A 26,443-nucleotide genomic window follows, 5' to 3' on the forward strand; every position below is an offset into this window, starting at 1 on the left:
TCAGGGCACTGAAAGGCTCGGGGCTGCCAGGCGGCAGCTGATGTGGGTCAGATAAGTACGTAGGCTGTGGCTTGGCTGTGTGCCACCTTCCTGTCTGCAGCTGGTCTTCCCCTTCCCCTCCTGATACTAACACTTGGCTGTTGGCAGCATCACTTATGACCTGACATCAGGGGCTCCTGGCCCCCCTCCCCCCATTCCTGCCACTGCTTCATGTGGCCACCTGAGACCCTTGTGTCACCATTTTTCTCGGGGATGTTTTCAGGACACTGGGGACACAGTGCTTCAGGTCCAATGTCCCTGTCCCTTTGGGTCACTGACCTGGGCTTGCAGAAGTCAGCAACGGGTCTGTGGGATCCCATGGATCGTGATGAGGCCAGAATTTCCACAGCTTGATTTGACCCTCAACTCAGCAGCTCTGTTCTCTGTGGCCAGGGCAGCACAGGGCAGGTAACCCCTAGGCATGTAAAGCTCTGTGGTGATAGCATGCATGTTTTGGTGTCTATGTCTCTATAATAATTTGTGGGTGTCCAGGTCTGTGCATTTTGGTAACTAGATGCACAAGACATACATGTATCTACATCTAAGTATATGGTGCATATGTATCCTGTACATATGTGGAGGGGTGCAACTGTGTGATGATACAGGAGGTGTTTTGGTGTTGTTTGCATTCCAGTGTCTAGGTGCATGAGACATGCATGTAGGTATATAGCATGCAGGGCTGTACATGTGTGCAAGGCTACTGCTGTGTGAAAGTGTATGAGGTGTTTCAGTGTTGTAGGTCCATGTGTTGTGGTGTCTAGGTGTATGATGTGCACATATCTATGTCTAGGTATATGGTGTGTGTGTCTGTACATGTGTGCAGCTGTGTCTGGATGCATGAGGTGTTTCAGTGCCATGGCTGTCATGGGACTGTAGCTGAGTTACACACATGTGTATGTGATTCTCTGTGTCAAGGGCTGTGAGTGGTATCCATGCCTGGTGTTACAGGTGCTTCTCCATCATGGGGCTGCATGTGTGCATGCACGGTTTCCCTGTCCAGTGCACAGGGACCTGATCCATGCCTGACATGTAGCAGTGCTGGATGTGAGTGGGCAGCTAGGATTTTCCATTTCTCCTGGGTGTTTCTCTGGAGCTCAGACAGCTGAGATTCTTCCATGTCCCCATGTATCCATAGCCAGGCTGATCTCTCTGTCTCAAGTCATGCCTGGAAGCCCCACCTGCCTCCATGGGCATTTGGAGGGTTTTGTTTACTGCCTCTGGGGCCTTATGTGCTCACCTGGATTTTCCACTAGGCTTTCCAAATCCAGCTCCTACTGAGGCACCTCAAAGCCATGAGCACACACACAGGGCAAGGAGACAGGCACAGCAGGGCTTTGTGGCCCATCAGCTTCCCTGTGATAACCTCCTCTGCACACATGCTCCTATCCCATGGGCAGATGGCTCCCCACAAGCTAACCTGGGCATGTTGCTCATGGCAGATTCCTTCCAGGCTGGTGATTTACTTCCCGCTTAGATGTGTTCCATGGAAAGGAAATGAAGGCCATGGGCAGGGAGATGGGTGGGGACAAGCCGCTCTGTACAGCTAGGCATCTGTCTTCCTTGCTGGCTGCTGGGTTTTCACTTGGGGGTGAGAATCCCCATGTGGGGACAACTGCTTAGAAACTGCCATGTGCAATTCAGTCATGCATCTTGGAATGAATGGAAGGGGGCTCGCGGGTGGAGACAGCTGTCATGGGTGCCTGTGCAGTGGCAGTGCCCTCGCCTCAAAGGTACGTGCCTGGCATTGATTGTAGTGGGTCCAGCTTCCTGCAGCCGTCTTGGGTAGGTGGGGCTGAGGGCCCCCTGATAAAGATTTACTGTTTCACCCAATGCTGTAGTCACCCCTCAGCCATTTCCTGGTGGGCTGAAAAGCAAAGCAGGAAGCATCTGCACTGCCCTTCTAGACTAACATGTGCCTCAAAGTCCTCCCACCTTGGAAATAACAGCCTCCTACTGTCACCACCTAATGGAGCTGGAGGTCAAAGTCTTTGCAGTGGGTCTGATAGCTGCAGGTCTCCACGTGGCTGCTGGCTGACACTTCTGGACATTAAACTAGTTAGAGAAAAATCCATGTCAGCTCTGCAGTGCTGAACCAACCCTCCTGAAAGCCATGCTGGGACTGCGTCCCTGCCCTGGCCAGTGCCTGGGGATGGGGAAGTTATTTTGAAGCTCTTGGTTTGTTAGACTTCTCCCCATTTGCAAACTTGACCAGAGGAGTTTTCCTTTGGGTTTTATCCCTTGGGGGTTTCCCAGATGTTGCACGGTCCCCCTGGCTTTGCCTATAGCAAGTTCAGCTGTGATGGCTGGTGTTGTGTCATAGTGGATGGTGTAGTGTTGCTAAGAGGCTGGACACTGGATTTGTAGAGGGTGGTTTGGATAGGGCTGACCCTGCCTCAGGCAGGGGGTTGGACTATGTCCCTTCCAGCCCAACTTCTCTATGATTATGTGATTCTTTTCCATGATTCAGGCCCCACTAGGCTGGGCCTGCTGTGTTATTTAAAATAAACCACCAGAATTAGGCAGTTTTAGGAGTAGGACATGTCTGGGAATAGGACATGTCCAGGCTGGTTTGGATGGGAATAAAGCTGCCTTCAGCGGGGCGGGGGGGACATGACGACGACAACGACACGGGGGGATGGGGACACAGGGACACAACTGGCTGTGATGTCCAGAGGCTCCTGCCTGTGCAGATGCTCTGGGATTTCTATGGATTTATACCCAGAGGGTAACAGGTTCTGGCTGAGCTCAGAGCCTTGGTTTCCTTAAAGGTTAAAGGGCCTCTTGCTATCTTATTTGCATCCTCTAAACACCTTCAAAAACCCAGTCCTTAGTCTCCTCCATGCCCTGGAAAGTTTTACCCTCTAGTGTCTAAGGCCTGTTGCTTGCAGCATCTCTATAGGCATGTACACACATCACCCTTCTAATCCAGGTTTAACGAGCACCTGATTGCAGTGCTCTTGATTTAGTGATGCTATCCTGGATTAACTGTACAGAAATACTTTGCAATGTCCTGGGATAAACTGTTACTATCTTTTATCCAGGAAACTTCTTTTGAATATATCTCAGGGCAAGAGATATGGATGTGTGTGTGATTATGTTTTGACCTGGGATAAATTGATTCATCCCAGGATAAATGCATTTGCAAGCCTATCAGTGTCCAGCATCCAGCTAGGCTCTGAATGCAGCTTTAAGAGGACCACAGGCAGACAGCAAATGCAGAGCAGAAGTGGAGAGAACCACCTGCCCCCTCGGTGCCACTTCCTGTCTCAAACAGCTGCACAGGGTTCCCCGCAGTGGTGAAGCTGCCGTCATGTCTCACCCCTACCATGGGGGATGAAGAGCTGGAGAAACATAAGATTATGACTGGGCTGTGTCGATGCTTCTGCTGGGACTCAAACCTGGAGGGTCTTGCCTCTCTGCTCAGGATGCTGCCTTGGGGTTAAAAAGGAATTTTCCCTCCTGATCAGACTGAGATGGGCTGGGGGCAGGTTTGCCTTCCTCTGTAGGAGGGGCACGGCCTCTACTTGGGATCTCTGGAGCGTCTATTAACAAACTTTTATAGCAGCTGTGATCCTCCTGCTTTCCCTGTGGCAGGGTCGGGGGTGATGTCTGTTGCTGCATCAGGGTTGATGGTGTAGTTTTGCTAAGAGTTTGGACAATGGGTTTGTCTGAGTTGGTGTGGACAGAGCTGATCCTGCTTCAGGCAGGGGGTTGGGTTAGATGTGACCTGGCTGGGGGTCCTTTCCAGCCCCACTTCTCTAAGATTCGAAGAGGCTGAGGTTTTAATGTAGAATGACAGGATGTTTGAAGCAGTTGCTAGGACACTGTGGCCCTAACCTTTGCAAGCCAGCTCCATGTGCCCTGCTTCTGTATGCATCAGAGGGTCCAGGGGCTTAATTCCCCTCTCCTTTACCTTGGTGTGAACCACCAAAGCAGGGAAGCTTCGGAGATGCCTCTTCATCTTGCTTCCACACCAGGGCATTTGCAGTGACTCTCTCTGGGACTGGAGGAGAAGAGCCGCTGGGCTCTGAGTTCAGCTTTCCCTCTGCCCTCTCTCTTCTACCAGGAAGGGGGTGCTGTTGGCAGAGGCCCTGATCCTCCCTCTATCCCATGCCATGACCCTTGGTGAATTGGCTTCTCCATAATGCCCGTAAATAATTCATCTGCCAGGCCTCTGTGGTGCCTTCTGTCTGAGGTGCCAGTAGTACAGAGCAGAGGCTCTTATTCAGCCCTTGGCCCTGAAAACAGGCTGATGTTATCATTTTCCAGGTATACAGTTTAATGAGTGGGGGGTCGTCTTATCATTCAAAGTCATCTTGGAGTCAGTAAACTGAGTTCTGCACAGAGTATCCTGCTGCCTCCTCCAGCTACCACAGCAGGGAACAAGGGCTGTTGGTGAGATAGTGTGGCCCATTAGGACTCCTAGGTTCCCATCCTGGTGCTTGGAGTGAGGGGGCTGGAAGCTCTTAGACAGCAGTGGTCATCTTAGCGTTATGTAGAGTCAGGACTCCTGGATCCCATTCTAGGCTTGTTCACTGGCTCCTTAGAGGTGTTTCAGAGGCTGCTTTGCCTTGCTGCAGAGAGTGGCTTGATGTTGCAGCAAAATAGATTTAAATTGGATCTCAGGAAGAACTTCTTCACTGTCAGAACTGTGAGGTGGGGAGACAGATGCCCAGGGCATTGGGGGTGGGGGCTTCATCCTTAGAGGTGCCCCAGGAGAGGTTGGACAGGCATCTTTCAGGGATGATCTTGGCATAGCTTTGCCCACACTCTGCTCTGGGGATCTCCCAGGCTGCTGGCCTTTGCTGGTTGCTGCATGGGGCCAGAAGGGAATATTTCCCCCTCCTGCTGCTACAGGTGTTAGGGTTTATTTTGTTTTCCCTCAGGGGCATTGGATTTTGGCTGAAGCCCAGGCTAGGGAGGGCGACTAAGCTATGCCAGTGCTGCTGCTGGGACACGACTCTGGAGGGTCCTGGTTAGAGGATCTTGCTTATCCGCTCAGAGTCTGACCAATGCCAGATTTGGGATCAGGAAGGAATTTTACTCCCTGGTCAGACGGGCACAGACTGTAGTGGGAGAGGGGGTTGCCTTCCTCTGTAGTGGGGGCATAGCCTCTGCCTGGGATCTCTGAAGTGTCTATTAACAATCTTTTACAGCAGCCACCATGGTCCCCCTGCTTTCCTTGTGGCAGGGTTGGGAATGATGCCTGGCACTGTGTCAGGGCTGAAAGTCGTTTTACCAAGAGTTTCGACAGTGGATTTGTACTGGATGGTTTGAGGGGGCTGATCCTGCCTCAGGCAGAGGGTTGGACTCGAGGTGACCTGTGGAGCTCTGTTCTATCCAACTTTTCTATGATTCTGTGAGTCCATCACACTATTTCCAGGACCAGAGTTTATTCCAGCCATTCAGGCCTAACCCAGAGTCTGCTGCAGTGAGAGCCTCTGTTGACTTTTATTGCCTTGGCAAACCTTTCCTCCCAGGCTACGGCCCTGAAAACCAGAGGCCAAAAGAGATCCAGACCTAGAGCAAGCCTGACTAGGCTATGGGGGGATTATAGGCTCCAAGGGTCAAGGTGGCTTTGCCAACCCAAGGAAGGAGACTTGTTGGCCAAGATGGAGCTTCCTCTGCAGGTGTTCTTGGGAGCTATGTTTGGCTGCACTCACCAGCCCCTGCCTTGAGAGAGGCCCATTTATGCTGGGTTCCTGAGCCATGTAAGCTCAGGAGGCAACAGGCTCTGCTCCTTTATCCTCATGGTGGGGATGTCTCACTGTCTCACAGTAGTGCTGGGCTGGGTTTTCCTGCTCATGGTGGTGAATCATGGCAGCCCTGGTGAGTGGGAGGCATCTCTAGTGCTTTGGGGCTAGGAGGAGCATGAGCCATGCTAGGAGATTAGTAGATGTTGGGGGGAAAGCATGTGGGACTGCCTGAGAGGGCCTGGAGGGGAGTGGGCAGCAGAAGAGGCCATGGCCATAGCTATAGCCATAGTCATAACTGTAGATGTAGCTGTAGACAGGGCATGTAAACAGCCTGAAAGAACAAGGGTGATTGAGTCTGGAGAAGAGAAGACTGAAGGGGGATTTGATCCCAGTCTTCGAATCCCAGAAGGGAGATAACAGAGAGGATGGAGATGGGGTTTTCTCTCCGGACACAGGGGACAGGACTAGGAGCACCAGTCTTAAGCTGCAGCAGGGGAAACTGAGGCAGAAGATGAGGAGGAACTTCCTGACTCTGAGGAGGGGTCAAGCATTGTATTGGGTTGTTTTTAAGCCTCCCCCAGAGACATAGGGTATGCACTGCAGCCCAGACTGGGAATGGCAACTGGACTGTGGCAATGCTTCTGGTGGAACTCAACCCCAAGGAGTCCTGGGTAGAGGTTCTTGCCCCTTCCCTCAGAGTCAGACTGATGCCATGTTTGTGGTCAGGAAAGAATTTTACCCCCTGGTCAGTATGGACTTGGGAGGGTTTTGCCTTCCTCTAGCAGGGGCACGGCCTCTGCCTGGGATCTCTTGAGTGTCTATTAACAACCTTTTACAACAGCAGGACATTGGCTGCTGTGGTCCCATGGACTTCCCTGGGGCAGGTTCAGGGGTGAAGCCTGGTGCTGTCAGGGTTGATGGTAGTTTCATGAAGGGTTTAGATGATGGATTTGTCTGGGCTGGTTTGGACAGGGATGATCCTGCTGCAGGCAGGAGGTTGGACTAGATCTGACCTCTGGAAGTCCCTTCCAGCCCTACATCTCTAGGATTTCTATGATTGGAACAGGCTGCCCAGAGATGTGGTGGCATCTCCATCCCTGGCAGTGTTCAAGAGCAGGTTGGACAGACATTGGACTGGGATGGTTTAGTTTAGGGTGATCCTGCCTTGAGCAAGGGGGTGGATGAGATGCCTTGGCATGGTCCCTTCCAGCCCCTCTTGCCTATGATCCTGTGCTTCTTCCTTGCACTGACTGACTCCCACAGGGAAGGCACCAGTCTCTATCCAGTCTACTGCCTCTTGCTTTTTTCTCTTGCATGGCCTCATATTTAATCCTCCTGTCTTCCTATCTAGCCACACTGGAGTTTGCATGCATCTCCCTTCCACCCAAACTCCCTTCCCCCTGGCTTGGCAACAGCTCAAGTTTCTGTGCACACCCTGATGAGTGCTCAGGTTCCTGGTACAGAGGGGATGGAACCAGATGCCTCTGCTTTGGAGGCCACTGACCCCTCTCAAGGCCCATGGCTTCCAACCATAGCCTCCAACCTCCCCCTCCCCCCCCATTAAGCCAACAGCAGCCCCATGTGGCACTGGGGGAGATGGGGGGACTGTGCCCCCCACTGGTAACCCAGGGTCTCCTGCTGCCCCCAGGGACCTGGCTGGGTCCCTCCCTGCTCTGCAAAGCCATGTGCCCTCTCGTTTAATCCCAGCCGCCTTGTCTGTGTCTGTCTCCCCAGGGTCCCGCTGTTGACGAGGGGCTTTGATCTCGGCAGGGTGCCTCCTGGTTAAATATTTCATCAGGTGGCAACATGCTGGCTCATTTGATAGCGAAATTAATGAGGTGCTGCACGTGAGGCAGCCAAACCAATGCCCTCATCTCCAGCTGCCCTCTCTGCCTCTCAGGGCCCTGCTTTCCAGTTTCCCACTTTCCTGCTCTCCTCTGGCCCTGTCTCTTTCCCCTTCCATCTGCCCTAGGTTTTTCCTTCCTTTCTTCTGCCCTCTCCTCTGCCCAGGGGACATGGTAGTGCTGGCCCTCACACCAAAGCATCTCTGCTACTGCCCATACCCTTTGCTTGACTCACAGCTGGGTCCAACTGTCTTCCCTACCCTATTACAGTGAGCAGGGGATGCCTTCCTCATGCCCTTGATCCCCTTCCCCTCCCTTCCCCCAGAGTCCCACGTGTCCTCCTGAGGGATGGGCCTGATTCATGGGGGGCAATGCTGGTGTTTCAGGAGAAACTGGCAGGAGCTCTCCAGGCTGGAAGCAGGGTCCTGCCTTCTGGATGCTCCCCTTTTGGTAGTTCATTGGTGTCCCCCTGTACCCATCTTTCCCCTTGCCCCTGAAATGCTCTTAAAACTCTCCCTCTGTAGTTGTACTCTCTTGCCCTGAACTGCCACCTGGCCACACTTTGTACCTCTGTCCCATCCCACCCCAGAAGCAGCTACATTTTGGCACTAGGCAAGCTTGTGTGAACAGGCCTCACCCCAGAAGTAGCCTCATTTCAGCCTTCAGCTGGGCTGGGTGGGCATGAAGGAGGCACAGGGTCAGCTGGTGTCAAAGAGGGGAATTCTGTTTGCTTCAAAGCAGGGCCTGGAGACTTGGTCTCTGGTGTGTAAAGGTCTTGTTGGGGGAAAGCAGGTTAGAGTCATCTCTGAGCAGTGGCATCAGGGACCCAGGGGTGGGAGGGACAGACAGGGACATCCCCGGTGGCAAAATTAAACCATATTTAAGCCAAGAGACAGTGTGAGAGGCACGACAGGGGAAAGGGCTTGATCTCCTTCCCAGCCCAGTTGTGGAGAGAAAGAGCAAGGCTGCTGCAGGGTGAGGGAGCCAGCTGGCTGGAAGGAGGCCAGGACCAGACCTAGAGGGAACCAGGGGGGTGGGGGATAGGAGACTGTGGCATTGGGGAGTTCAAATTCAAGACCAGGCAGGCTGGGCAAGGGTCCTGCCCTGGTGTGGCCTGAGCACTGCTTGAGAGCAGGGGCTGTGATCCTGGGGGTGTACAGAGTGTGGGGGCCAAGAGTGAGAGCAGGGTAAAGCGGCATGTAAAGGAAGAATTCCCCCCCCCACCCCGCATAAGCATCAGGGTGGCTCCAGTCCAGCTGGGCAGCTCCTGGTGGCTTAAGCCCCGAGCTCCCAGCACCAGGGCAGGGAACATCCGTCTATCCTTCTCTAAGATGCTATCAAGGCTATGCCTGGCAGTGACTCCCCACAGGCATCTTCCCTGCAGGGGGGGCTGGCCCCGGGGGGAAGGCCCTTGGCCTTCAGGACTTGCCCAGCAGCCTCCTGAAGGCCCCCAGCTCACCCAATGCTTTCCATTCCCTCCAGAGGCTTGCAGCTGACGCTGCCTTACCTCCCTAGAGGGCAGCTCCTGGTCTATATTGGCTTGGCAGTTGCCTTCCCCCTGCAGCCAGGCAGTAGGAGGGGTCAGACTCCTGGGTTCTAGCACTGGCAGGGGAAAAGGGGACAGAATGAGAACCAGGGAGCCAGCACAGGAGGGTGCAGGGTGGGTGCTTTTAGTCCCCTCCTACCTCTGGATGGGGTGGGGGCAGGGAGTCACAACCCCGAGGGGCTCTGGGATGACCCCAGTGATAGGCTGAGAGTATCAGTGCAGCCCAAGGCCCTGGGCATGGGTCTCCAGAAGGTGGTAGCAGCAGGGTGCCCTCCTGGAAGCCTCGAGCCCAGGTCACAGAACCCGTGGCAGAGGCATCTAGCTTCCTCTCCTCCTCTTTGGGAGCCTGAGCACTCGCCAAGGCTTGTGCGGGAACTTGATCCATTGCCAAGCTGGGGGGAGGGAGGGAGGTGAAACGCATGCTTCAGCAGCATCCGCACAGCCGGCAGAGACGCCGCGGTGCTGGGTCAGCAACATCCCTGTTCCTTCCTGGCATGGATGGGGAAGGGTGAGGATAGGCGAGCCCTGAGCCTGCGGGCACCAGCATCTTAGGAGCCACATCGGGGGGAAGGAATGCAGCGATTCTTCTCCTCTTTACTCTATCTCCACCTTTCCTTCTTTGTCTATTGGTGCTGCTGTCTCCCTGTGTCTGAGTCTGCCTTCCCTAGGCAGAAGTCAGTCTCTTGGGGTCAACCATTTTCATGCCCTCTCTGCCCCCAAGCACAGGGGGAAGAGGCTGGAGATCACAATCATATCAACCTTGTGCCCCCCTCTCTGGCTCACTGCAGCCTAGGCAGACAAATTGCAGCTCTTCCTTAAGCCACTGGTATCCTGGACCAGTTAAGACCTAATCCCAGCCAGCAGCCAGGTTCTCAGAGCATTGCTCTAGCCCCTCTCAAGCTGCATCAGCCCCTGGTGCCCATTGCCTGTGGGCCCCAGCTGCCTCGGCCCAGGTCCTGCACCCTCCAAACCAGGCCACGGGCCATGATTGGGTGCTGCACTATTGAGTTCTAAGCTCCTGGGATGGCTTCCAATAGCCTCTGGGATGAGATCGATGCCACTGGCAAAAGTAAAAGCTTCTTGCTGGAGACAGAAAATATTGGAGTTGATTTTTTTTATGATGAACCTTGCCAGTATGCTGGCCCTGGGAGGCTGTCCTAGCTGGGGCTGGGGGAGCTGGCCAAGATGGTTCCCTTGGCACAGGTCCTATGCCCCTAAAATGCCATGGTGGAGGGATCCACAGGGTCTGAATGTGCCTCACGGGGCCTCCCTGCTGCCCAAGCTTTCCTTGGCAAGCAGATTCCCTTCCCCCAGGCCTGTCCCTGGGTGGGGTACATGCCCATGGGTGCCCTTCTGGGCAGGGGCTGGCAGGTGCTGGCCACGGTGCTGAAAGCCTGGTTGGAGAGTGTTGGGTGGCTGTGGTGTCTCAGGCCATGGTGCCTGAGGGATGCAACCAGTTGGAACAAGGATTTGGGAGTCAGGACTCCTGGGTTCTTTTCTGGCTGGGAGACAAGGAGGACCTAGTGGTTAGAACCAGCACATGAGAGCCGGGATTCTTGGGTGTGCACAGCCTCTTGGCCTGGTGTTTTTGCACCAGAGAGAAGCCTGTTGCCAAGCCCAGAGGGAGTTGGGGGTGGTTCTGCTTCCCTGGGTTCTGCTTCCAGCACTGTTGCTCCCAGCACTGCTGCCCTCAGCCCTGCCAGCTGAGATGGTTCCCAGGAGTCCTGGATCCCAGATCCTTGCTCTAACCACTAGCCCAGTGCTGTGTCTACTCAAAGAGAAAAGAACGTGTTTTAGAGCATTTGCTGCCATGGGAAGCATTTTCAGGGGCCAAGGGAAAGGGGCTTGGTTGGGACTCCCCTGGGCCTGTTAATGAGAGCCCACACACTGGACAGTGCTATGTCTGGAGCAAGGTGCTGGTTGCACCTGTGATCCTTTGACCCCTCTGGGCCATGGCCTGGAGCAGGAGAAGCAGGTCTATGAGGAGAAGCACATGAATGGCGGTGGCTCAGAAGTTAAATGTAGAGGAAGAGCTTTGCAGCAAGCCACTTTGGTGTGTGAGTGTAAGTGTGCATATCTATGTGTGTGGGTGTGTGCCTGTGTGTCTACACATTTGTATGTGCATGGGTATATGTGCATGTGTGCACATGCATGTATGTGCATGTGTAGTGTGTGTGCAAAGTGTAAGTCTGCATGTGTGTCTGTGTTTGTGCATATGTGTAGTGTGTGAAGTAAGTCTGCATGTGCACATGTGTATAGCATGTGTGAAGTCTGCATTTGCATGCATGTATGTGCATGTGTGTATGTGCACATGTGTGTGTCTGCACTGTGTAGTGTGTGTGAAGTAAGCCTGCATGTGCATGCATGTATGTGCGTGTATGCACATGTGTATATGTCTCTGCAGTGCATAGTGTGTGTGAAGTAAGTCTGCATGTGCATGTTTGTATGTGTGTATGTGTAGTGGTGTAAAGTAAGCCTGCGTGTGCATGTGTGTCTATGTGCATGTATGTATGTGACATTGTCCGTGCACATGTGTGTATGTGTCTGTGCCGTGCGTAGTGTGAAGTCTGCATGTGCATGCCTGTATGCAGTACATACCTGTGTGCATGTGTGCAGTGTGAGTGCATGCAGTGTGTATGTGTTCACCCTGTGTGCGCATGTCTGTGTGCATGTGTGGGTGTAAAAACTATTCCCTTCTTTCATGAGATTCAGTGTTTTATAAGTATGCACATGCAAGTGCACATACATATACACAGGTCTGTCTAAAGCAGACTTATTGTCTAATCTAGAAGGGGGGCAATAGCAGTGACTTTGGGAAGCAAGGCCCCAGTGGCAGGACGCAGGTGTTGTCCAGCGATTGAAAAGGGCCAGCTGGACTCCTGGGTCCTGTTACTTCAGGAAGGGGGGGCAGGGAGGGGTGAGGTCTCATGCTCAGGACAAAGGAGCTGGGTGCCAGGACTCTTGGGTTCCACCTCCCAGTTCTGCCTCACAGGGAAAACCCCTCCATGTGTGCCTCAGTTTCTTTGTCTGTAGAATGGCTGCAAGAAGGGCCACCCACAAGAGTTGGGAAACTCTGTGAGTTTCCAGTGGAGTTCAGTTCATGCTTAGACCTGGCTGTGTTTAGGTGTGAGTGCCAGGACTCCTGAATTCCTGTATGTGTGTGTGTGGGAGGGTGGGTGTATTGTGGGGGGCACTTGAGCCTTTGACAGTGATTAGTTTTAATGAAGGTTGTGGCAGTAGGCAGCAGCATATGCAGCATCCACAGAAGCTTCCTGGGGTGGTGGGGGGTGGAACCAGGGGGCTTCTCAACTGTACTGGAGGATGGAAAGGGGAGGAGATCCCCAGGGGCCTTGATGGGGGTGGTGCAGACATGGTGCTGGGGGTTGGATGGGGGCAGTTTCATCCTCTCCAGCTCTCCCCACATCCCCCTGGCCCTAGGATCCCTGACTCAGGCTCCCTTCCCTACAAGTCAATCAATGGGCAGGAAAGACCTGCAGCGTTGGGGGGGCATTGGAGGCAGCACTGACTGCAATCCCAGTCCCCCCCACCCCAGCCTTCTCCGACTGGGCCAGCCCCACAGGCACCGCACCTTTCAGCTCCATTAACCCCTTCTGCACCTGGCTGCTACACAGGTGGGGTGAGGGGAGAAGGAACTGGGCTCCCAGGGGGGACCCATAGCAAGTTGGTGGGGGGAATTAACAGAGGCTAGGGGATATGCCTGAGGTTGTCTAGCCAAGCTCACTCTCAGAGCTGGGGATGGCTCCAGACCTGGTGCCGGGGCCTAATCTCAGCTTCCTTCTGGGCTCTTTCTGGCCCTGGCAGAGTTAACCCAACCTGGGGTATCTTCAATGAGGTCAGCATCATTCCCCCCGATCCTATCCACTCGGATAGCCATGGTATCCCCCAGGGAGGGTCTGGAGTGGCCAGGCTGGCCAGTGCCTGTGAACATGGTGTGGAGAGGAGGACAGCTGTAGTTCCTAGAGTGCTAAGGAGGCTCCTCCACAGGTGAGGCAAGGGGAACCAGAGGATTGGGACCCTCCAGAGGGATCCCAGGAGGGAGACAGAAAGAAAGTCTCTGGGGCAGCTGGCACTAGGTGCCTTTGGAACATACAACTGCACCCATGATGGAGCCATGCTCTGATGCCCGAAGCAACCCCATTTCCTGGCACCAGACATGTGTGGGCCAAGCTGAGACTGAAGCTTTCCTTGACTCCCCGCACTCCTTTTGAATATATGATCTTAGCTACCATCATAGCCAACTGCATCGTCCTGGCTTTGGAGCAGCACCTGCCCGATGAAGACAAGACCCCCATGTCGGAGCGGTTGGTGAGTGCCTGGGCTCCCTCTCCTACCTCCAGGGAGCCAGGCACATGCTCCCTGCCCCTCCTCCCACATCCCCAGCAGCTGCTTCTGCTGCCTTGTCCCCCGGGCCCTGGCTGCCTTCTCTCTGTGGCAGCTCGTCCTAGATTCATCCCTGTCCACGCCATGCCAATCTGGGCCAGGCAACGATGGGTCTGGAAGCAGCAGCTGTTTCTGGCCCACCTGGGGCTTTGAGGTGCAGTCTGGGCTTTGTTGGAAGAGTGTGTCTGTCCATCGGTGCCCCAGCTGGGAAAGACCCCCCCCAAAACCTCTACTCCAAATAGCCCTCCTAGTGTTCTTGGCCAGCTCCCCACAGTCATTGCCCCACCCAGCCTTGGCCAGGCTTCTAGTGCAGGGAAATTTTTCCAGTTGTCAGAGCCAGAAACTGTTCCAGCGGTGGGAAGAGCAGAACTCCTGGGTTCCCCTACCACCACACCCAAAGACAGTCTGGCTTGGGATGCTCTCACCTTCCTACATCCCCTGGACCCCATCAAGCTCAGGTCACCCCACTGGCCATGCCCTTGTGCCTTGTGCTGACTTGGGTACGGGATAGAGGGTGTGTTCACGATGATCCCATGGGCAAGGGGCTTTCATGCCACCCCCTCACTCTGCTTCTCTCTCTCCCTTCCCTCCCCACTGCACAATATCCAGGATGACACGGAACCATATTTCATCGGCATCTTTTGTTTTGAGGCTGGGATTAAGATCATTGCTCTGGGGTTTGCCTTCCACAAAGGCTCCTACCTGAGAAATGGCTGGAACGTCATGGACTTCGTGGTGGTTCTTACGGGGTGAGTTACTGCCTTTTTTTCCCTTGCGTGTGGGCATCTCTCATGTCCAGAGGTAGATCAATGGCCATAGTTGGGGGAGGGAGTGAGGTCTAGGCCAGGGGTGGCCAACCTGTGGCACAGATGACACAAGTGGCATGGGCATCCTCTGTGTGTGGCATGTGGCAGACTAGGGAGAAGACAAGCAAGGCAGTGGCAGGTGGGGCAGGGGGCAGAAAGCAGACCTGCAGATCAGACAGGGAGTACAGGGCAGGAAGCAGAAAGGAGAGCAATAGACCAGGCAGGGAGTATAGGGCAGCAAGCAGAAAGTAAAGCAGCAGATGAAGCAGAGGACAGAAAACAAAGCAGCTGATGGGGAAAGGGGCACAGGGCAGTGAGCAGAAACCAGATCAGTAGACCAGGTGGGGAGCAGAAAGCAGAGCAGCAGATTAAGCAAGGAGCACAGGGCAGGGAGCAGAAAGCAGAGCAGTAGAACAGCAGTGGAAGGGGTCAGAGCAGCATTCAGGGAGGGTGAGGAGCTGAATTTGTGGCCCACCTGCCAAACAGTTTGTACCCCACCACTGGTCTTGCAGGTGCCTAGTGGTTACAGCCAGGCAGGCTGGGAGTTGGACTGCCTGCATTCAGCCAGGGAGGACTGGGACACAGCGTTAACTGGTTCCATCCCACTGCCTGTGTCTGACTGGCTGCATCTCAGTTTCTGCTTGAGCCATGAATTCCCCACCCTTGGCCTTGTTCTGGACCCACATGTCTGATTTGCTGGTGGAGTCTCTGTGTCTCTATGTGCATACGTGTGCACATGCATGCTTCACTCATGGGGTGAATGGGTGCTGCCTTCAGCTCACTGCGGTTGAGCCATGTGGGGCTGTGGCCTGCTAGGAAACTGGGCTGAATGCATGGAGTAGGGTGTGGCTGGGCTGAGTAGTAGTGTTAGAGCAGCAGAAAGTGGGGGAGGAAGCCCGGGAATCCTTGGTCCCATCTCTCACCAGACAGATGGAGCAGTGGAAGCAGTGGGGTTTCCTGGGTTCTAGCCCCACCATTGACTGGTTCTGAGACCCCCATGGTGCCTTGGTTTTCCCTTTCCCACCTCACATCACCAGAGGCCATGACATGCCCCCTACTCCGGGAGAGGTCTTGGCAGCCTCTGTGCTCACTGCCTATCTGGGCTGGGCTGGGCTTGCAGGGGTTCAGTGTTGGCACAGCTCGTGGGGCAGGCTGGGATAGGCGAGCAGAGTGTGTCCACTTGGGCTCTGCGCTTGTATACTCACCATGGGGGTGTGTGCATGTGTGCAGTCACACTGCAGCCTGGGGTGGGAGGGGATGCACATGTATGGTCACACTGCAGTCTGGGGGGGAAGGGAGCAGTGTGTAAGTGCACATGTGTTTGTGTTTAGACTGCCGCCTGAGGTCTGTGTGCACATATGTGTGGTCACACTACAGCCTGGGTGGGGGGTGCTTGTCATCCAGCCTGCAGGGTGTGCCTACATGTGTGCTCACACTGCAGCCTGAGGGGAATGGTGCATGTGGACACATGTGTGCATCCATGTGCTCACAATACAGCCTGGAGCCTGTGTGCACATGCATGCTCACAATGGAGTGTGTGCACATGTATGTGTACACACCTGCTATGCACTGCCCTGCCCTGCCCTGGCATCCCCTCAGAGATACCCATCCCCCCACTGGTGCCTGGTGCAGTCCTGTGGGCACATCCACACTGCTTGTGTGTATGTCTCCCCGTTCCACCCTCCCACCCATGAGATGTTGAGTGTCTCCACATGCATGCCTGGTGGCTGTGGGTGCGGGGCTCTGGCCTGCCTTCACAAGCAAATAGGCTGGGATGGTGCAGAGGCCTCTTTCAATTATCCTCCCTCTTTCCCCCCCAACCCATTCCCCTCTTGGCACCCAGTGCACCCCCTTCCCCCTCAGCCTGTCTTCCTGCAGCTGCAGGGGAACACAGGGCTCCTTAGTATTCCAGGCATAGCCCTGATGAGGGAGTCCTCCCAGCTAGTACCTTATAGGTGCTTTCCAGACGTGCCTGGCATGCTGGAGAGGCCACTGTGCCTGAATGGGAGCTAGGCAGAAGCAGGGAGGGAGGGGAGTAGGGCTGCGGGCTCCTCCTCCCTCCAGTGATACAGGGGAAACTGAGGCACAAGGGTAGTGGGTGGGGCTGGCTACCGGCCCCTCAGATCTCCATGGCAGGGCCCTGAAGGCCTTGTGAATGGTGTGGGGGAGACATGGGGACAGCAGGGTAGTGAGAGGGTCAGCGCTGTGGGGGTACTTCTGCTTGCATGTACCAGCACATGTGTGTTTGCACATGGGGACAGAGTGAAGCAGGGATATATAAGGGAGGCTGCACGTGTCTGGACTGTGTGTGCCCAAGCATGTGTACACATGGGAAGGAGATCCTGGATTGCAGCAGGGAGATCGGGGCGGGGGTGTGTGTGTGTGTGTGCACACATGGAGAGGGGGTGAAGCAGGAATATCAGGGGGGCTGTGCATTTCTGGACCGGGTGTGTCCAGACATGTGTATGCAGATAGGAAGGAGACCCTGCGTTGAAGCAGGGAGATCGAGATTGGTGGACTGTGTGTGCAGGCATATGTGTGCTTGTGGACAAGGTTAAGCAGGGAGACAAAGGGGAGCTGTGCATGTTCAGGCTGCACATGTCCAGGCACGTGTGTGCACATGGGAAGGAGACCCTGGGTTGAAGCAGGGAGATTGGGGGACTCTGTGTGCAGGCATGTATGTACATGTGAGAATGAGTTGAAGCAGGGAGATCAGGGGACCCGTGTGTGTGCAGATGTGTGCATACACACGGGAAGGAGTTGAAGTAGGAAGATCGGGAATTGGGGGGGAGTTGTTCATGTGCAGGCATGTGTGTACATATGGGAAGGTGATGAAATAGGGAGATTGGGGAGGGAGGTTGTGCATGTATAGGCAAGTGTGCAGACACAGGAAAGAGACCCTGGTTGAAGCAGGGAAATCGAAGGTCTATCCATGGCCCAGGGGCAGGTGGAGACCAGTGGGGCTGCCCCCTTGCAGGAATGGGGAGTGAGGGCAGGCCCAGCCCAGCAGGATGGGAAGGCACAAAAGAATGTGGGTATGCCAACTCCTGCGTGTACAAGGCACATGCGTGTCTGTGTGCACAAACATGAGTTCATGCATGTGGCAGTGTTGTGCATGCATGGGAGGAGGGCATGAGTGTGTCAGGAGAGGGCATATGCACATGCAAATTCAGGTAATGTGGTCATGTGTTTGTGTATCTCAGTGTATCATTGATATATGGGGAAGGCAGCCTGTACATTAGGGAGAGCATGTGTATGCGTACATGTGTGCCTGTTGTGTAAGTGCAGGGGGAGTTGTGTGTTTGTGTGTACGTATGTGCATGTGTGTGCAGGCACTGTGCATGCATAGGGGACCCTGTGCATATGTGTGTGTGTACAAGCAGTATGCATGTAAACACAGGGGGAGTGTACATATATGCATGTGCAAGCCATGCGTATACCTGTGCATGAGCATAGGTGAGTGCATGAGTGTATGAATGTGTGTGTGCATGTGTGTGTGTGAGTACAGGCCACGTGCATGCCTGTATGCATAGGGCAGCATGTGCATCTGTATAGGTAGCTTGTGCGTGTTTGTATATGTACAAGCTATATGATTGCCTGTGTATTAGCATAGGTGAGTGTGTGTGTGCATGTTTGTGTGTAAGTATAGAGGAGCTTGTGCATGTGTGTGTATATGTGCATCTGTATAGGTAGCGTGCGCATATTTGTATATGTACAGGCTGTGTGTATACCTGTGTGTAAGCATAGGAGAGCATGTGTGTGTGTGTGTGTGTGTGTGTGTACAGGCCATGTATATACCTGTGTGTAAACATAGGGGAGAGTGTGTGTGCATACATGTGCAGGAGGGGTGTGTGTGTGTGTGTGTGTGTGTACAGGCTATGTATAAGCATAGGGGGACATGTGTGTGCATGTACACATGTACAGGCAGAGTTCACATGTGTGTGTGTACAGGCCATGTACAATGCATGTGTGTGTGCACGCATATGTACAGGTAGTCAGCATGTGTGTGTGAGAGTGCAAGGGGAGCACATGCATGTGCATGTGGCCCATGGGTGGAGCCAACCCCAGCTGCTCCCTGGTCTCCTCTGCTCTGTCCTGGGGAGCCCCCACTCCTGGTGCACTGCTAATTACTGCCTCTGCCACGCGCTATTGTCCTGCGTCCCTGGCACTGGGAGACCGTGCTGTTTAGCGCTGTCACAACACTGCTGTGCTCTGCTGCTGACTTCCCCTTCCCTGGTGCCCCCCACACTTGGGGCTGCATGTGGAGACACCAGCCCTGTGTGCCTGCCAGCACCCAGGGGGACATCAGTTAGTTCAGGCCAGGCGGCCCTTTGCCGTCAGTTCCCTTCCCCCTCTTGCCCTTGGTCCCAGCTTCATCCACTCCCCCGCAGTGGATGATGGGGGTTGTCTTTACCTATCCCCTGCCTTGGCACTATTGGGGTACCAGGGACCTCCCTATCACTCCAGCCCCATTCACCTCCAGTCACCACCCCCATTCCACTCCAGCCAGCCATTCTATCCCACCCCCATCCCACCCCAACCACAGGGGACCCCAAAAGGGGTTGCAGCCCCATCTCCCCGCAATCAGGTATTCTCCCCAGGCTGACCATGTCCAGGGCAGACAGAATGGGCACACCAGTGCCCAGGAAAGGCATTAGTCTCTTGGTCTCCCTGCCCCCCCAGCACCTGCATGGCCCCAGCAGGGCTCACCCTCTGACTTTGCATCTCTGCCTCTGGGAGTCAGGGGAGGGGGTGGAACCAGACCAGTGTAGGCCTCTCTTAGAGGTATGGGCTGCGGGCACAGCAGGGCAGCTAGAGGGGAGCCCTCAGGGGCATCCAGGACCCTCCTTGGGCTGGGCCAGGGAGCCAGAGATACTCATGTATCCTCTTCTGGGTCCTCTTGTCTGTCTGTTCATCTGTCCTCAGGTGTTAGCTCTGCCTTGTGGGGTAGGAGGGGCAGGGCATGGTGGGAAGTTAGTTGAGGGGGAGGCATGATAGGGACGTGGGTGAAGGGAGCAGTGCTGGCCATGGAAAGGGGTGGAGGGAGGAGAGAAGTTGTGTCCTGGGGAGAGGGTCCAGGGGCTGGTGTCTTCCTGCCCCATGAGGCTGCTTGGGGCTGGGGCACCAGCCTAGGGGCTCAGGGCCTGGCGGGCACGGTGGGGATCCAGGCATCTTCGCACCTGGTCTGGGGAGACCTGGCTTCCCAGGCAGCTGCTTTGGCCTGTTCCTGGGTCTCTGCTGTAGAGCTGTCCAGAACATGAGAGCCCCACAGCCATGGCCGCAGTATGAGCCTTATTCCTGTTCTGGTGGGTCTTATATGTGGTGATGGAGCAGGGGAGGCGAGAGAGACACACATGTGAGAGGGGAAAAGAAGGGGAGAGGGGAGCATGGAGGCTGCTTCCCTCCACTCTGGAGGACCCCTGCGGGGGGTCTCCCAGCTCCCTGGGGGCAGTAATCAGGCACTGGGGGGTGGGAAATGCAGCCAGAATAGTATGTGGGGGCTCTGGCATAGTTACATGTGTGATATGAGCAGGGATCATGGGACATCTTGGTGTCTTGAGCCAGAATCTGCTAAGCAGAGAGGGGTCAATGGGTGCAGGAAGACAGGGGTACAGGATGGGTGGGGGAGTCCAGGCCAGGTCCATTGTGCCCCCCCTCCCCACCTCACTGCTCTTTCTCTCTCTCACACATATGCTTGTGCACACATACAAACACATGCGCATGCGTGTATGCTTGCACACACACAGGCGGCAGATTGTATCAATGAGATGGGGCCAGTCACCACGGCAACAGGCATGAATGAGCACAGGAAGGTAACCGTGGAGACTGTGAATGGGAAATGGCCCGTTGCTATGGAGACCTTGTAAATGGGAAGAGACCCCTTTGGCATGACAGGGACGGGATAATCCCCAGGTGGGCAGTGACTCCCAGTCATGTCAACCGTAGGTGGGGAGCAGGAACTGGTTGGATGGGTGGGGGCTGGGCAGCAGGATTCCTGGGTTCTCGTCTACTGACTAGAGGGGGGTGGTACAGGAATTGGGACTTCTGAGATCTGGGAGCCCCTCCCTCTTTTCTTATTAGGTGTATTATTGTAGCTCCTGAGAACCCCACTTCTAAGCCAGGGCATTGATGTGCTGGGTGCTGTACATTAAGTGCATTACAGTAGCTCCTGGGAGCTCCACTTCTAAGGCAGGACGTTGCTGTGCTGGGTGCTGTACAGTTATTAAGTGCATTATGGTCATGCCTGGCACCTTCCAAGTCATGGGCCATCATGTCAGGAGCTGGAATCAGCATGTCCTAGTACAGGGCACTGCACAGGCATGTGCAGTGGAGCTGTGACGCGGGACAGGCATGTCCTGCATTGGGTCCTGCCTACCAAGAAAGGTGTGGACCGATCCATGAGAGCCCCTAGGATTGCCTCCAGAGTGGTTGGAGGGCTAGAAACTTGGGGGAGACATAGGCAGAAAGGGCTGGCTCTGTCCAAGCCTGGAGAAAGGAGGAGCAGAGGCAAGCTGGAAGCATCTGATCTCCATCCCCTGACCTCCCTCGGAAGACACAGGGCTGCCCTATCCCCTCCCCACCCCAGAGCCAGCTGCATTTCAGCACCACTAGCCCCAGGTGATCTGGCTCTGTGGCAGTCCAGCAGCCCAACTGAGAAGTGGTCGCATTTCCATGCTCAATTGATTAGGTTCTGTAGCTGCTAGCATTCCCCATGATCCAGAGGGAAGCTAGGACTTCAACACCTGCCTTTGCAGAGGCTGGCTACCCAAACCCATGACCTGGCTATAATAGGCCTGTCCCACAGCCCTGGGTAGTCAGTCAGGTGGATTAGTGCCCCCCACCAGCCTCTCCATGTGGAATGGATCCCCCTGGTCCCTTGGCGCTACCTTCTCCTTCCCAGCTCTGGGGAGGTGAGAGCGGCGGCGTCAACACGTCTATAAATACCCGCCTGCTGAGATTATTTTAAGGCATCAAAGGCCGCTGTGGCCTTGCTAATTCTCCCATTAAAAATAGCAAAGCGCCAATGCCCTGTGGGAAGCACCTGTCAGTTGGTGACTTCGAACTTCAGCCGGCTCCTGCCTCAGGTCAGGGAGGTGGCAGAGGGGCCATGGGCCTCGTGCTGTCATCTGGCCGGAGGGCATGAGGCCTCTAACTCAGCTGCCAAGCCAGGGGATGCTGGTGGAGCTAGACCTTGCGCTGTCATATCTGTCTGTCTGTCCAGCTGGAGAGCAGTCCCCAGGCACACCATGGCCCAGCTTGTACCATGGGGGTGGATAGAGCCTGGATGCAACCTCCCTTGCCCCCTGCTCCTCTAGGAAGGCTCAGAATGTGGCTTCCTGGCTCATAGGGCTGTGTGCAGAGGGGACTTGATTCCTAGTGCCCATCATGTTCCCCCTCCTGGAATGCCTAGACCCCAGGGCAGGGCAGAGCCCAGCTTGGGGACGTGACCTGGACCATTGAGTTTGTAGGAGTGGAGCTAGTAATGAGCTAAAGGCGACATTGGATGATTGACAGGCCAGGCAGCTGCAGCCCCCTCACCTGCGCCTGAGAGCTGGTGTCCCAGAGGCTGAAGGGACTGTGAAACACCACTGTAGGCAGGGAGGGGTTGGACAGGGCTCAGCGGGGAGCTGGTACCTGGGAGCGGGGCAGTGACTGGACAGCAAAGGGGTGCTGGAGATGAAAAAATACCGTTCCCCCCTTCCCTCTGCAATCCTTATGAGACTTAGCTGATGGGAGTGTCAGCCTTCCAGCTCCCCTGGTTATCTAGCATCACCTCCTAGACTGATCTGGGCAGCATGAGGCCAGTTGGGCAGCTCTGTCTCTCCATCTCTCTCTCCCCACGCATCCCCCCCCCCTCCCCCCTCTTTCAGTGTGACCTTTGCTGATTCACGACTTGTCGCCCGGGAAGAATAGAAAAGCTTCGTAACTGGAGTTGCTTATTGAACCCCTGTGATTCAGCTTTTAATTATCATAAGAAAGAGATGAACCCAGCGCTCACATTCCCAGCACTGTTTTCGTCCCAGGAGAGCTAAATAGGGAACGATTCGTTCGTCTTTGAAATGCAGCCACCTCTGGGTGGGGGTGGCAGGAAGAAGGTGGTGGCTTTGTAGCAGCATTGTGTAGGGAGCACCTACCCAGGGCTGAAATATGACTAGCTTTGGGGGTGGCAAGTGGTTCACTCCCATGCTGAAGCCCAGAGAGGTCAGGAGGGTCCCATCTCTGCAGAGGCTGGGGACTGACTATTGGTCAGGCTGGGGACATGCCAGGTGACTGGTACCACGGGGACCATCAGTGCTGAGGTCCTTTCTGAAGGTGCCATCCAGAAACCAGCAGGATGTGTCTGCTGGTTTATAGCATCCCTCCAAGATTCGGGGTCTATGCCACACTGCCGTGAGGAGTCTCTATGCTGCCTAGAGCTGTCATCAGCAAAGGTGACAGCACCCTGTGCTGCTCAAGGTGTCTCTTCTTTACTAGCAGCATCACAGGCACCTGAGGCTTCCCTTCTCAGCTGTCCCCTCTAGGGGCAGATGGGGAGGGGAGAATGCACTGATTCCTGCTCCATCCAAAGTTGAAAGCCAACTGCCTGGCAGTGCCAGGGGCATTTCTATTCAGGCACCAGAGGGAGTCCATTGGCTTCCTGGGTCATTATCATCTACCAGATTCCTGCTAAACTCTTCACTCTGTGGGTGTGAATGACCCTCTTTCCTTTTAAATGATCTTTAAATGATTCCACTACTCAGGCTAGCCTTCCTTCTGCCATGCTACTGTCTGTTCACTGCCCCTACTCAGGACACTCCTGTATCCCAGCCCTGCCAACTGTTGTTTTTTTATTTAACTCTAGCTACAAACATGAACTCAAGTGGAGATATATAAACTCAGGTGAACAAGAGCTCAGGGGTGGAAATCCCTTTCAAGAAAGTATTGGAGGTACTGTCCAGATGCTCAAGAAAGCTTGATTTTGTTTTATGAATCTGGAAAAAGAGATGCACATTTAACTCTAACAACTCCAGGATGAATGAAGCCACATCTGGGAATGCTTTTTGCCTAGTTTGTTGTAGTTTTATATATAATATATGATATAGCAAATGAATGGACATTCCAATAAAGGAATGTGCCCCGCTCTGCATCTGCCCCTGCTGGAAAGGGCATTGGGTTCCACCAGGAGCAATGTACTGATGGTGTCACTGTTTCTGGCACCATTTGCTCCAGCCTGGACTGCTGGGTTCCTTCCCAGCCTGGGGAAGCCCCCACCATTGACCCATACACTTCTCACTCTCTCCCTTCTTCCATCTCTTTCAGCATACTCGCGAAAGTCGGTTCTGAGTTCGACCTGCGGACGCTGAGGGCTGTTCGTGTGCTCCGGCCACTCAAGCTGGTCTCTGGGATCCCAAGTGAGTTGAGACCATCAAGATGCCCTGCCCCCCCAGCCCAAAGAAGACCTGTCATGGGGCTTGGGGAAGGTCTGCACCCCCTGATCTCTGTCCCATGAGGCTTGAAACAAGGTCCCTTCCTGCTTTGGAGGAGCTGGGGACAGAGGTTTCCTACTGACCTAGCTCTAGAGCTCTTGGTGCCAGGTACCAGGATGTCCTAGCTGTTCCATCATCCAGGCCTGGAAGGAAAGTGTCCCATGGGGGAACAAATACACCAGCTGTGCCCCACCAAGCGGCCAATCTTAGCATGGGACAGGCCCTGGGGATGTCTCCACATGGTTGGCAGAGGGCATGGGGTCTCTTCCCTTCCAATGCAGCAGTGGCCTGACCCTCTCCTCCCCACTCCTGCAATCTGTCTCCCTGCTTCCAGGTTTACAAGTGGTCCTGAAGTCCATCATGAAGGCGATGATACCTCTCCTCCAGATTGGCCTCCTTTTGTTTTTTGCAATCCTTATTTTTGCAATCATAGGATTAGAATTTTATATGGGGAAATTTCACACCACCTGCTTTGACTCGGTGACAGGTACATCCCATGTACTGGGGGACTGGTGCTAGGCTGGGGGGTGGTGGGTTACCCTGGGCAAGACTGACCTGGGAGGGAAGGTGGTAGTCCAGGAGTTGGGGCATGGAGATAGGACACCTGTATTCTCTGGCATGGGCTCACCAGCTGGCTCTGGGCCTGTGACTGCCTCAGTTTTCCTCCTGAGCTCTGGCAACGAGGTTGGCCTCTCCCCTGGGCTTGGAGATTTTAGGTGGCAGGAACTCCCAGTCCTTCTGGTTGAGGGAGGGGAGGAAGGGGGGCACCTGGGCTTGAGGGGTAACCAGACACATGGCCCGGGGTGGGGGGCAGGGAGTTTCTGAGATCCACTGGTTTTCTCTGCTGTTTGTTCTCTCTCTCTTTCCCCTTCTCCCTGGGCCTGTGGCCTGTGCTCAATATGGAATGGCCTAATTATTTCACTCCCTTGATGAAGGTGGTGTTAATTGAGGGAGAGCTATTTCTGCCAAGTGCCCACGTCATGGCAGTGGAGAGGGGAAGAGTGGGGAGGGAGGAAGGAAGCTGGGGCTGCGGGCCTTGCCTGTCATAGATGGGAAATGGACTTGGTTAGCCAGCCTCAGCCCAGGCAGGCACTAGAGTCCCAGAATCACAGTGAACGCTGGGTCAGAGCTGGCCTGGATGCAGCCCTCTGGGGTCCAAGGGCTTGGAGAGGCTGTAGAGCCCAGGAGACCAGGCTCTATGCATCTAGTTTGCCTGCAAAGCTCTGGGCAAGTCTCAAATGCTGCAGTTCGAGCCTGAGACCTGGGGCAGCTCCATGGTGGGAGAACAGGTTCAGGATGGAGCCTGCAGGTCCCCTCCCCATGGCCTGGCTTTCCCAAACTCTGGTCCAGTATTCTCTAGGCTTCCAGCACTGAAGACTCCCTTCCCTTCCCTGTACTCCCAATGGAGCTCCTGGGTGGGGGAGGTTGCTCTGTGTGGCTGAGGCTTTGCTGAGGGTTTGGCATCACCCCTGCTGGCCCCAGCCCCCCCCCAACCCTGACCCCACAACGTGTTCCCTCCTCCGGGCTGGCAGGTGAGATCAAGGACCGGGTTCCATGTGGCATGGACGAGCCAGCCCGCACCTGCCCCAATGGGACCCGTTGCTCCAAGTACTGGGAAGGCCCCAACTATGGGATCACCCAGTTTGACAACATCCTCTTCGCTGTGCTGACGGTCTTCCAGTGTATCACCATGGAAGGGTGGACCGACCTCCTTTATAATGTGAGTTCTGCCCCAGGGGGGCTCCTGGAACTGGGTATGGGGTGCAGGATCAATGGACTGGTGTGTTGCGGGGAATGGTTGCTGGGCTGGATTGCCTTTTAGTGCTCTGGGAAGAGGGGAAGGTATGAGTCTTAGCAGTCTGGGCACAGGACAGGAATCAGGGCGCCTGGGTTCTGCGATGACTTTGCAGCTGTGGGAGTCACTAACTTGATCTTGGTCATGGTGACCTGCTTTGTAGGCATGGGAGAGTTGCTTTCTGGTTCTCAGTCGTGGTTTTCCCATCTGTGAAATAGGCAGGTGGTAAGGGTTATGTCAGCTAAGAGCCAAGAGGCCTTTGGGTCTGTCTCTTACCAATGCTGGCTTGGTACTATGGGGTCACTGTGGCCAGAGGGCCTGGGTGCCAGCTCACACTGCGGGGTCACTGCGCCCACATTGCCTAGGTGCCAGATAGTACTGCAGGGTCATGGCAGCCAGGGGGCCTGGGTGCCAGCTTGCACTGTGGGGTCACTGCACCCATGCTGCCTGGGTACTGGCTTGAACTACAGGGTCACTTAGGCCAGGGTACCTGAATATCAGCTCTCTCTGCAGGGTCACTGCACCCACATAGCTTAGGTGCCAGCTTGCACTGCAGGGTCACTATGTCCACATGGCCTAGGTGCCAGCTCATACTGCAAAGTCACTGTAGTCAGGGGGCCTGGATGACACCTCAAACTGCAGGGTCACTGCAGCCAGGGGACCTGAGTGCCAGCTTGCACTCCTGGGTCACTGTAGCCAGGTGGCTGGGGTATCAGCTTGCATTGCAGGGTCACTGCAGACAGGTGGCTGGGGTGCCAGCTTGCACAGTGGGGTCACTGTGCCCACAGAAGGGCCAGCTCATCACTGCAGGGTCAGTGGATCTGCCAGCTGTGGGCACTGGTTGTGCAC

The 26,443-nt window shown here is 55.0% G+C and overlaps 1 protein-coding gene across 3 annotated transcripts in view; it reads left to right on the forward strand.

Moving 5' to 3' along the window:
* The window catches only part of CACNA1A (calcium voltage-gated channel subunit alpha1 A), a 71,215-nt gene that overhangs the window by 8,229 nt on the left and 36,543 nt on the right, over positions 1-26,443 (forward strand). For all 3 annotated transcript variants that reach the window (XM_025203927.1, XM_025203925.1, XM_025203926.1), the window contains exons 2-6: positions 13,346-13,451; positions 14,136-14,275; positions 23,633-23,724; positions 24,134-24,286; positions 25,332-25,519. In XM_025203927.1, the coding sequence (XP_025059712.1) occupies positions 13,346-13,451; positions 14,136-14,275; positions 23,633-23,724; positions 24,134-24,286; positions 25,332-25,519 (679 nt within the window). The remainder of the gene's footprint in view (positions 1-13,345; positions 13,452-14,135; positions 14,276-23,632; positions 23,725-24,133; positions 24,287-25,331; positions 25,520-26,443) is intronic.

The sequence above is a fragment of the Alligator sinensis genome, unplaced genomic scaffold (genome assembly GCF_000455745.1).
Source record: "Alligator sinensis unplaced genomic scaffold, ASM45574v1 scaffold707_1, whole genome shotgun sequence".
Lineage (NCBI taxonomy): Eukaryota > Metazoa > Chordata > Crocodylia > Alligatoridae > Alligator > Alligator sinensis.